Below are 12,579 nucleotides of genomic sequence, written 5' to 3'. Positions count from 1 at the left end.
CTGACTGCAGCCTTCAATACCGTGGACCATCAGGTCCTGCTGGAGTGCCTAGATCAGTGTGTGGGGATTTCAGGAGCAGCTCTGAGTTGGATGAAGTCCTACCAGACTGGTAGAACTAGGAGTGTTCCTACAGGTAATCACTCATCATCTCAGAACATACCAGTCAAGTTTTGGATTTGAAAATAAGGGAAATTTTACAGCACCCGCAGCGAGCCAACCCACCACCACAACCGAGCTCTAGTATCTCTTACATTGTAAGGTAGGTGTACAAAAAATCTATAATAACCACTTTTCAACCACTTACTACAATTCGGTGATCAGAATCTGATCAGCCTACCTTTGTTGACATTGAAATGTTGTGAACATTCTGTTATAATACAGCCTAAATGAAAACACAAAAGGGTAAATGAAGCATATTTATTGATTTTACATTTTTCAGTTTATATACAAGTCAACACATTACTTCCTGTTTATTTCACATTGCTTGTCTTTAAGTGAAACATTTACATTTTATTTTCATTACACATTTTCTTTAGATGCATCATGTTCACTCATGTGGCTCTCTGACATTCACTAATGACTTATCATACAAATATGTTGCAGATTTTGCATTCTTTAACACTTTTTTGGAAGGAGTGTATTTGTAGGCTGGGCCAGAGTGGTTTTATTTTATTTTACATGACAGTAAAGCACAAACAGTGCTGTTGTCTAATGACTCCTATTCTCTGTAACAATCTTCCTCACCATACTAAACACCCTTTCAGAACTGGCATTGCTGTGGGGAATGCAGAGTAAAGCCTTCATTAATCTTGGCAGCTCACTGAACCTCACATCCTTCCCTAGCAGGCCCCAGAATCTGTCAATGTTGTCTTCTTGGGGGAGTTGCTTGCCATCTGTCACCTGGTAGTCAATGAGTTCCTCTCTCAGCCCATCTTCACTCAGGCTCAACTGAGGGAACATGGCCCCTAGCCTTTCCACTGTAAAATAAAGAAAGTGTTGCAAATCTAAACCATGCAATATTTCATCAGTTCAATCATTCTATCGATGGAGAACTGCCCTAACATCTACCTGTCCCTGGAGGAATGTCGAGGCGAGCAGCAGGGTCCAGCACTTTCAAGTCCCTCAGGAGTGGATGGTCAAGGGGAAAGGAGGAGAACATCTTCTGAAGCGCTACTTCATAGAATCTTCTCATAGATCTACAACAGCGTAAGAGTAAAAAACTGCATTAGTGGCAGCATTTTAGGCACAGTACACACATCTCTCATACTGATGACGACCATTATAAAACAGCTGGGTAATATACTCACTGAAAGATGTTCTTCTCAGTGGACATGGGAAGCTCTACGCTTTTCATGAAGGCCTTTGTGTCTGCTCCAATAAAGAACTCTTCATCAGCCAACTGATGTCCTTGTCCATACTCCACCTCCCTGAGAGGAATATCTACGATGGCCCTGGCTGGTATGAGGTAGCCCAGGATCCTCCTGATCAGCCTGCACATTTCCTCTTCAAGTCTGTCAATTTTTACTCCCTCTGACTGTAGAAAATATCATGGGTCACAATAAAATAACAGTGAATTAAGAATGCTACAATTAGCAAAATCACATTTAATTATAATTATTATTTACACATACATTCAATAACATTGACACCCACCTGGAAGGCAATATTAAAATCAGATAAAGGTTTAAGGACAGCAGTGAGGAACATGAAGTAGATCTTCATGACTGGGTCACGCAGATGGCTGGCTAAATCATGTATTTTGGCCTCTCCACCTCCTCATGACTGTTAAAGTAGGCCTAGAGTACATAGGGAAACAGGGTGGCAATAGTTAAATAAAAGGAAAACATAGAATAGTAAACTGTATGTATCTGCTGGAGTTACCATCCTTACCTGCAGTGCGTCCCACTGGTTCAACACTCTCTGGACACAGGTTAACAGACTCAGCCATCGGGTGCTGCAGTACCTGAGGAGCTTCCGGTGGTCTGAATCGGTAAAATCTACAAGTTCTTTATATATTTCACATCTTTTTGCACTGTAATATAGACAATTATTTAGTTAGTGGCTGGAAATGTATGTGTATGTCTGAAGAGTATCAACTGCAGGCCTATTTATTTGTATGAATTTACCTTTTATCAAAGTGAGTGTATATCCCAACCAGGATGTCTTCCACTGGTACCTGTGCTGCTTTGATGGCACAGCCAGTGGCCAGTTGTGTTAGGTGGCAGATGCAGCCAAGGTCCTGGACGCGGGGCTGGCTGGTCTTCAGTCTGCTGATAACAGAGTTGTGTCTGCCTTTCATGACACTGGCATTATCAGAGTTAAAGGCTATCAGGTTCTCCCATGGAATTCCTCTTTTTCTATTGGAAACAGGAAAAAAATGCCATAAAATGTCTTACACTAAACGTAAGGTTATAATTAAATGCAAATTACTACACACGTCAACAACACAGTGTAGCTCCCCAACCTTAATGCTTCACTCAGCTTTTCATACAGATTTTCTGCATTTCCCACATTGCATATGGGCATCTCCATAAATTTTGTAGCGACCTGCAGAGTGGCCTCATCGTAGAGTCTGGTCAGGATGACGAATTCTTTGTCCGTTTTTCTTTTGTTCGACTCGTCACACATCAATGAAAAGGGCTGCGATCGGCATGTTCTAGCCAACTCATCATCTAGCTCTGCTGCTATGGCACCTGTTGAGTGAGTGCCCAGTAACGTTAGCTAACAATTTGCCACCAATATGCCTGCTGGACATGATTATGAACATGTATACGCTTTTATAATATTTATACTTAATTTGAATCAACTTACCTTTGATGAGTTGCGTAGATTTGGTTTTTCCCGCAGAATATTTTCATGCAATAGCAGAGTCCGGGAACATCTCAGCTACACACTTGTTGAAGTCGTCACAGAAGGTGAAAGAAACATTGTTTTTGGCACACAGCATTGCCATTTTAACCCCCGCATTTATGACCTGGTCAGCCTCTGTGGTATTCCTAGTCACAAATGCCGACATCGCCTGGGCATGTTTCTGTGCTTGTAGCCAGCGCTTGTGCTTGGTTGATTTCTCATGCTGACTGACATCATTCCTTCCCCCGTGGGAGACACTAAAGTCGCAACTGCAAATCTTACAAAAAGTGTGACTTTGTCCCATCCTGCTCTTCTTTAGAAAAGTAAATTTGCTGTCCCATTTTTCTAGATATTTACACGATTTCTTTGATTTTTTGGCAAGAATGCCTTCTTCACTTCCATCCATCTTCGCTCTCCTTTGTTGTTCCTGTTATGTTCCCGCTGTCTGCACAAATCTCGCGACAACCAGTTCTCGCGAGGCTACAGATAATTTTAGAGAGGCAGAGGAATTTTAAAAATGCGGGAGAATTACGGGAAAATAATAATTTGGGAAGGCAGCAGGAAAGCAAAGTAAAATACGGTAGTTTCCCGGCCAAAACGGGAGACTTGACAGATATGTCTCAGAAACAGGTGAAAGGGGGGCTCCTCAGGGATGTGTTCTGGGTCCCCTACCTTTCTCAATCTATCTACTCCCACTCGGCATGTTCTTTCACAGGTTTGGTATTGACTTTAATTTGTATGCCGACTACTGCCAGATTTATTAAAAAAAAGGGGTTGTCTAGCTCAACTGAGTCTTTGGTGGAGTGCGTAAAAGATGTGCATTCATGGTTGTCGGCCAACTTTTTAAGCTGCAATGAGAGCCAAACTGAAGTTATCATTTTTTCTAATGGCCCTCAACCATGGGGGCCTAGATCTCTTATCAATGGCTCCATTTGAACAAAATGTGGTAACTGGTCTTGGTGTGAGATTGGATTTGGATTGACCTTTGATGCACAGGTGAACTTTGTAGTGAGATCCTGCTTTTTTTGTAGCTCTGGCACCTTGCATGGATTAAGCCTAAGCTGTCCAAAAAGAACCTTGAAATTGTCGTGTCTGCATTCCAGACTCGACTACTGCAGCTCTCTGTATGTCAATACGGGAGAGCATCACTCCAGTGTTACACAGACTGCAGTGGCTACCGGTAAAGCATTGCATTTAGGTCAAGTTTCTTGTATTCACATTCCAATCACTAGCAGGGACTGTACCGCCTTATTTATCATCACTCCTGCAAGTAACACTTCTGCACATTAACACTGGCAATCAGCAAGACTTCGGGCTCTGGCTCTTTACAAAGAAACTTTTTAAAGGAAGGGTAACATACTCTTCCTTTAAAAGCATACCTCTACTCCTCTTATTAATTTAAATTATTAGCACCTGTCTGAGCTTGTTGAAGTCACCTGTCCACCCACTACCATGGGCAAGACCAAAGAGCTGTCAAAAGACATCAGAGACAAAATTGTGGACCTCCAAAAGGCTGGAAAGGGCTACTGGGTAATTTCAAATTAGCTTGGTGAAAATAGATCACTCCTCCTTGAACCGTCACCTTATCGTGGTGGAGGAGTTTGAGTGCCCTAATGATCCTAGGAGCTATGTTGTCTGGGGCACTTAGTGCCCCTGGTAGGGTCTCCCATGACAAATTGGTCTTAGGTGAAGGGTGAGACAAAGAACGGTTCGAAGGATCTTTCATGGCGGTAAAAACGAAGAGTCGGAGTACCCGGCCCGGAGGGTTACCGGGGTCCCACCCTGGAGCCAGGCCTGGGGTTGAGGCCCGTGAGCGAGCGCCTGGTGGCCGGGCTTTCGCCCATGGGGCCCGGCCGGGCCCAGCCCGAACCGGATACATGGGCTCGTCCAACTGTGGACCCACCACCCGCAGGAGGAACATGAAGGGTCCGGTGCAATGCGAATCGGGTGGCAGACCAAGGCGGGAGCCTTGGCGGTCCAATCCCCGGACAAGAAAACTAGTTTTTGGGACATGGAACGTCACCTCGCTGGCGGGGAAGGAGCCGGAGCTTGTGGCAGAGGTTGAGCGGTACCGGCTAGATATAGTCAGACTCACCTCGACACATTGCATTGGCTCTGGAACCCGAGACCTGGAGAGGGGTTGGACACTCTACTTTGCTGGAGTTGCTCCGGGTGAGAGGCGGAGGGCTGGGGTTGGCTTTTTGTTAGCCCCGAGACTCTCTGCCTGTGTGTTGGGGTTTACCCCGGGGGACAAGAGGGTAGCTTCCTTGCGCCTTCGGGTCGGGGAACGGGTCCTGACTGTTGTTTGTGCTTATGGGCCAAATATCAGTTCAGAGTACCCACCCTTTTTGGAGTCCCTGGGACGAGTGCTAGATAGTGCTCCATCAGGGGACTCCATTGTCCTGCTGGGGGACTTCAATGCTCACATGGGCAATGACAGCTTGACCTGGAGGGGTGTGATTGGGAGGAACGGCCCACCTAATCTGAACTCGAGCGGTGTTTTGTTATTGGACTTCTGTGCAAGCCGCAGTTTGGCCATAACGAACACCATGTTCGAACATAAGGATGCCCACCGGTACACTTGGTACCAGGGCAGCCTAGGTCACAGGTCGATGATAGATTTTGTAGTCGTATCATCTGACCTGCGGCCGTATGTTTTGGACACCCGAGTGAAGAGAGGGGCGGAGCTGTCAACTGATCACCACCTGGTGGTGAGTTGGATCAGATGGCAAGGGAACATGCCGCGTAGACCTGGCAGACCCAAACGCATAGTGAGGGTCTGCTGGGAACGCCTGGCAGAAGAACCTGTCAAGACGGTCTTCAACTCCCACCTCCGGCAGAGCTTTGACCACGTCCCGAGAGCAGTGGGGGACATTGAGTCCGAGTGGGCCTTGTTCCACTCTGCGATTGTCGAGGCGGCTGTTGCTAGCTGTGGTCGTAAGGTGGCCGGTGCCAGTCGTGGTGGCAACCCCCGTACCCGCTGGTGGACACTAGAGGTTCGGGGAGCCGTCAGGCTGAAGAAGGAGGCCTACAGGGCGTGGCTGGTCTGTGGGTCTCCGGAGGCAGCAGACAGGTACCGGATAGCCAAGCGGGGTGCAACAGTGGCAGTTGCCGAGGCAAAATCTCGGGCGTGGGAGGAGTTTGGTGAGGCCATGGAGAAAGACTATCGATCGGCTCCAAAGAGGTTCTGGCAAACTGTCCGGCGCCTCAGGAGAGGAAGGCAGCAACTCGCTCACACTGTTTACAGTGGGGATGGGGAGCTGCTGACGTCAACTGAGGCTATAGTCGGACGGTGGAAGGAATACTTTGAGGAGCTCCTCAATCCCACCAATGCGCATTCCGAGGAGGAACCAGAGTTGGGAGGCCTGGGGATGGACTGTCCGATCTCGGGGGCAGAAGTTGCTGAGGTAGTCAAACAACTACACACTGGCGGAGCCCCGGGGGCGGATGAGGTTCGTCCTGGGTATCTCAAGGCTATGGATGTTGTAGGGCTGTCATGGTTGACACGTCTCTACAACATTGCGTGGTCATCGGGGGCAGTTCCTAGGGAGTGGCAGACCGGGGTGGTGGTCCCCATCTTTAAGAAGGGTGACCTGAGGGTGTGTTCCAACTATAGGGGGATCACACTCCTCAGCCTCCCTGGAAAGGTCTACGCCAAGGTACTGGAGAGGAGGGTCCGATCGATAGTTGAATCTCAGATAGAGGAGGAGCAATGTGGTTTTCGTCCTGGCCGTGGAACTGTGGACCAGCTCTATACCCTTGCAAGGGTGATGGAGGGGGCATGGGAGTTTGCCCAACCAATCCACATGTGCTTTGTGGATTTGGAGAAGGCTTATGACCGTGTCCCCAGGGGCACCCTGTGGGGGACGCTCCAGGAGTATGGGGTGGGTGGCTTTCTGTTAAGGGCCATTCAGTCCCTTTACCAGAGGAGCGTGAGTTTCGTCCGCATAGCCGGTAGTAAGTCGGACCTGTTCCCAGTGAGGGTTGGACTCCGCCAGGGCTGCCCTTTGTCACCGGTTCTGTTCATCACTTTTATGGACAGAATTTCTAGACGCAGCCGTGGTGTGGAGTGTGTCGAGTTTGGTGACAGGAGAATCTCGTCTCTGCTGTTTGCGGATGATGTGGTCCTCCTAGCTTCATCCAGCTCTGACCTTCAGCTCTTGCTGGGTAGGTTCGCGGCCGAATGTGAAGCGGCTGGGATGAGGATCAGCACCTCCAAATCTGAGGCCATGGTTCTTGACCGGAAAAGGGTGGCTTGCCACCTCCGGGTCGGGGGAGAGGTCCTACCTCAAGTGGAGGAGTTTAAGTATCTCGGGGTCTTGTTCACGAGTGATGGTAGGAGAGATCGGGAGATCGACAGGCGGATTGGTTCGGCGTCTGCAGTGATGCGGACGCTGAGCCGATCTGTCGTGGGGAAGAGGGAGCTGAGCCAGAAAGCCAGGCTCTCGATTTACCGGTCGATCTACGTCCCAATCCTCACCTATGGTCATGAGCTTTGGGTAATGACCGAAAGAACGAGATCGCGGATACAAGCGGCCGAAATGAGTTTCCTCCGTAGGGTGGCCGGGCTCAGCCTTAGAGATAGGGTGAGGAGCTCGGACATTCGGGAGGGACTCGGAGTAGAACCGCTGCTCCTCCGGATCGAAAGGTGCCAGTTGAGGTGGTTTGGGCATCTGGTCAGGATGCCTCCTGGACGCCTCCCCGGGGAGGTGTTTCGGGCATGTCCTGCCGGCAGAAGGCCCCCGGGTCGACCCAGGACACGTTGGAGAGGTTACATCTCCAATCTGGTCCGGGAACGCCTTCGGGTCCTGCCGGAGGAGCTGGTGGACAAGGCCGGGGAGAGGACGGCCTGGAGCTCCCTAATTGGGATGCTGCCCCCGCGACCCGGACCCGGATAAGCGGAGGAAGACGAAGACGAAGAAAATAGATCAACTGTTAGCGCAATTTTTCGGTCTTCCTCCATGCAAGATCTCACCTGGTGGGGTATCACTGATGATAATGTGGCAAGGTGGAGAAACAATGACCTGGGTGGGATTCAATTCCCAGGCTCCCGGGTGAGAGTCACATGCGCTAACCAGTTAGCCAAAGGAACATCCCCTTGGCCAAGTAGCCAGGGCGCATGATCAATCAAGATACAGTGACAGAACACTCACACTATCACATCTTCCCTCCTCTTTACACGAACATGTCCCCGTGCTCCCACGCAGGGTACCACAAACTTCAAATCCATGGACCTACTTGACTGTACTACATGGATCCTGCCAACAATGCCAAATGTGGAGAAACGAGGGCCCGGGCAGGATTCGATCCCTAAACTCTCTGGTGAGAGTCACGTGCGCTAACCAGTCTGCCAAAGGGCCATCCCCTTGACCAAGTAGCCAGGGCGCATGATCAATTGAGATCCAGTGACAGGACGCTCACACTGTCACAATAAGAAAGGTGAGGAATAAGCCCAGAACTACACAAGAGGAGCTGGTCAGTGACATGAAGCAAACTGGGACCACAGTTCAAAAGTTGGTGTTGGTAGAAGTCTACGCCGTCTGGTTTCAAGTCATGCATAGCACGAGAGGTTCCCTTGCTCAAGTCATCACATGTCCAGGCCCATCTGGTTTGTTAATGACCATGGATGATCCAGAGGCGGCATAGGACAAAGTCATGTGGTCAGATGAGACCAAAATATAACTTTTTGGTCTAAACTCTACTCGTTGTGTTTGGATGAAAAAGAATGATGAGTTGCATCCCAAGAACACCATCCCTACTGTAAAGCATAGGGGTGAAAATATCATGCTTCCGGGTTGCTTTTCTGCAAAAGGGACAGGACGACTGCACCGTATTAAGAAAATGAATGGGGCTGTGAGATTTTGAACAACAACCTCCTTCCCTTAGTCAGAGCATCGAAGATGGGTCATGACTGGTGGTGTTTCTCAATGCCAAGGAACCTCGCCTTGATGTCTTGGTCCCGTCCCAGTTGCCTAGGAGATATGTCATCAGGAACCACCAGGTGCCTTGACATTGAGAAACACCATGGGTCTTCCAACATAACAATGACTTGAAGCACAAAGCCAGGATAACCAAGAAGTGGCTCTGTTAGAAGCATATCAGGGTTCTAGAGTGGCCTAGCCAGTCTCCAGACCTCAATCTGATAGAAAATATTTAAAGGAAGCTTAAACTCAGTTTTGCTCAGCCACAGCCCCGAAACCTGACAGATCTAGAGGAGATATGTGTGGTAGAGTGGGCAAAAATACCTGTTGCAGTGTGTGCAAACCTGATCAACAACTACAGGAAATGTTTGACCTCTGTAATTACAAAGAAATGCTTCTGTACCAAACACTGATTTACTCAGGTGTTCAAATACTTTGGTGCAGCAGTGCAACAAATACTTTCTTTGAAAATCATAAAATGGGATTTCCTGAGTTTTGTTAAAATGCTGTCTCTCACAGTGGTCATGCACCTACAATGTGAATTTCAGACCTCTCCATGATTTCTAATTGGGAAAACTTTCAACATCAGAGTGAATTCAAATACTTAAGTTCCTCACTGTAACTCAGTCTGCTTAATTTGAGTGTTTAGGATTTTATATCAATTTCTCTGCAATGATATGAAGATGACTACATTCTCAAAATAGAAGAAAAAAGTCAAAGATATTTTTCTTTTATTGCTCAGCAGTAAAAAGTACAGTGTAATACTACAGTACAAAAAATAACGCCATGTTAAACACTGCTCCGCTGAACATTTTGTAAAATATTCACGCTTTGAGCATGCAAAACAACAAGCCCAGCTGTGAGCATCCAACGCACGAGCGATCCTGTTCAGTGTCACTGTTTTGGCTCGAAGCTTTCAGAACACGTTGCAATGCAGAAAATGCAACAACAGAGGCAGGCAGCATTGATTATTGAATGAAACTACAGAAAGTGAATCAGATGATAGTAGGACCACAGGATAAATAATGAAACTAGATGATCAAACACACTTTTTAAAAATTCAACCACCTCATGTGCTCACAGCAATTATTCAGCAGACATTATTTGTCTTGGCATTTTACTGGTCAACACAGCCTAACAGACTAATCTACAGCTATTCAGCACATTTATGGAGAGAGACCGTTACAGAAGCAAGGTTGCTCTACTTGTTTCTTACAGTGGTGAGAAACCATCTCACACTGGGACAGAACCAGAAGCCACTCCACATAGAAGACAGACAATCAGAGGCACGTACAAGAAGAGGACGCACAATCACAACACGACCAAACTGACCTAAATCAACCATGACTTTTGGCTGGGGGGGGGGGGGGGGGGCTCTCTCTCTCTCTCTCTCTCTCTCACACACACACACACACACACACACACACACACACACACACACACACACACACACACACACACACACACACACACACACACACACACACACACACACACACACGGCCAACCAACATAAGGAATTAAGACATCTATGTGGTCCCTCAGAGAAGCTGGTGACGCATCGGGGTGGAAATTATTTTAGATCAGACATTTCACTCAGACTATTGAGAAATGACTCCAATATTCAGGTCAGATTAATCAACATAAACTGGGCCTGTATTTATCAAACTGATCCATCACTTCCAATTAGTTCAAGCTTTTATAAAACAAAATTCTAGTCAGAAATTTGATCAACTCCATTTTCTAGATGAATTAAACAAAAATAAATACACATTACAGGCATTGTTTGTTTTATTTGGATGATTAAGAGTAAAATAAGCATAAAAATTTTAATTTTTCTCATTTTTATTTGATTCATGCTTTTGCCAAAAAGTTAGTTTATTTATTTTAAGTCATTATTTTCCAAAGGCAGATTTTTTTGCTTATAAATTTTAAAACCTAATTTCTAATAAATATTTTATTTTGTCATTTAAATCTAACTATTTCTGATTTTCTCAAATTTTATACAAAATTTGCACTAAATATGTTCCAGAAATCTCCTAAATCTTTCTATTAAAATATTTGATAAGATTAAAATAAGCTTATTACACAATCTTTTTTCACATTTTTATATAGATAATCACAATTTCCTGAGTAAAACCACATTTCAAAAGCTTAAAATCATTACAATTAAATCATAAAATTAGATGTTTTTAAAACTATTATTCAAGGAACAACTGGGCTGATTTGAGAAATTATGTCTAATCATTAATTTTCCTAGCAAATGTACAAGTTAACGAATTGCTCTTAGAAGATTCATTTTTTTACATATTCACATTTAATTTAATTTGTTTGAAAAACTTGATGTTTTACAACATTTTAAACACATTTCCCGTCTGATAAACACAGGCCCTGATGTTACAAACATATTTACACACATTTCTCTTACCCCCTTTAAATATGTTGGTGCTAAATTCAAGTTCATCAGGCTTTTTGTATTTGGGGTTTAATTTCAAAATAAAACAAAATTACAAAAAGACAGTTGTAAGGGTTTTAAAGCACAGTTTTCTTTTTTCTAAAGCAGATTTCATGTGGCAACATCTAGAGTGCAATTACCATTGAGCCACTGTAATGCAACGAAAACCACATATACTCCATTTTATATAAAGACAAAATAGAAACCTTTATCACAATTAAGCCTTTTGTAGAAAATGTACATCAGAAAAATACGCAGGTGCATCCTTGTTGCAAATAGTGTCTTTGTGTCGCTCTTTGTTCCGATTTGTGTCTGTAGTATACAGTATAAAGTCCAGCTCTCTGCACATTTACTTCATATATATATATTTATATTTATAAAATAAGACAACAGCAGGAGGAGAGCAGTGGTTTTATATGACAGAAGCTTTGTCTCTGTTGATGAAGAGGGTCTCCTGGCAGAAGGGGTTAACCAGGACCACACTGCTGCCACTGTAGTCTCCATTAGGGGGTAGACAAGTTTCATGCTCCTGTGAATCAGAAAATAACTGAATTAAATCAGTGCATGAGGCAAAACAGTAAAATCTTGCTGCAGTGGTCTACTATCTCTAGGAGCTACGAGGAGGTGGGAAGAGAGCAGGATGAAAGACGTACTTTTGATACTCCTGTGTTTTTCTATTAAGATATAGGATAAAGCTTGATTGTGAAGAGAAAAACAAAAGCTTTTCAAGCAGAAACAAAAGATGACTCAGAAGAAAGCAGCAGCAGAAGTGAAGCAGGGGGCTGTTGGTGAGTCAATGAGCTGGGCGAAGGAGGTGTGAGAAACTAAAAGGATTTGTTTTACTGCGAGGTCTAATCAAATCAAACCGATGCCCATGTTTGGATTTACGAGCAGGACCCGTCTAGAGAGAGCTGTCATCAACCCACAACACCAGAGGGGGCTACGGGAAGAGAGCTCAGCTCTACAGAGAGGAGAAACAACACCTGGTTGTCACCAGCAGCATCCCACACAAGATCCAACCTCATCTTCTCTCTCCTGACACCTCGCAGGCAGCAGTGAGCGGACAGTGAGCAACAGCAGAAGAATGAGACAGGAAACAAAACAAAACAATTCCAAGAAAGAGGATTATAAAAAAAAAACGGAACAGCATGCAAACAGAAAATCCATCTCTCCTCCAGCAGATGGCGCTGCAATGCACCAAAACAAGGATGTAGCCCCTGACTGACCCTTCAAAATAAAAGCAAAGTTTGGAGACTTATCAACATAAACTCACGTGACTGTAATTCAATGTTGAAACTTTATTCTCACAAGCTGCTTGTGTATTTAAATTTGATTTTGTGCATAATTATAGTC

The 12,579-nt window shown here is 45.5% G+C and overlaps 1 protein-coding gene across 4 annotated transcripts in view; it reads right to left on the bottom strand.

The window, feature by feature from the left end:
* Window positions 1–11,622: 11,622 nt before the first annotated feature.
* tmem108 (transmembrane protein 108) overlaps window positions 11,623–12,579 on the bottom strand; it is a 63,148-nt gene continuing 62,191 nt past the window's right edge. For all 4 annotated transcript variants that reach the window (XM_015954769.3, XM_015954768.3, XM_054751420.2 and 1 more), the window contains one exon: window positions 11,623–11,755. In XM_015954769.3, coding sequence (XP_015810255.3) covers window positions 11,639–11,755 — 117 coding nt within the window. In that variant the 3' untranslated portion in view covers window positions 11,623–11,638. The remainder of the gene's footprint in view (window positions 11,756–12,579) is intronic.

Source organism: Nothobranchius furzeri, chromosome 7, assembly GCF_043380555.1.
Source record: "Nothobranchius furzeri strain GRZ-AD chromosome 7, NfurGRZ-RIMD1, whole genome shotgun sequence".
In the NCBI taxonomy this organism is placed as follows: Eukaryota; Metazoa; Chordata; class Actinopteri; order Cyprinodontiformes; family Nothobranchiidae; genus Nothobranchius; species Nothobranchius furzeri.
This window is presented reverse-complemented; position numbering and strand designations above follow the sequence as displayed.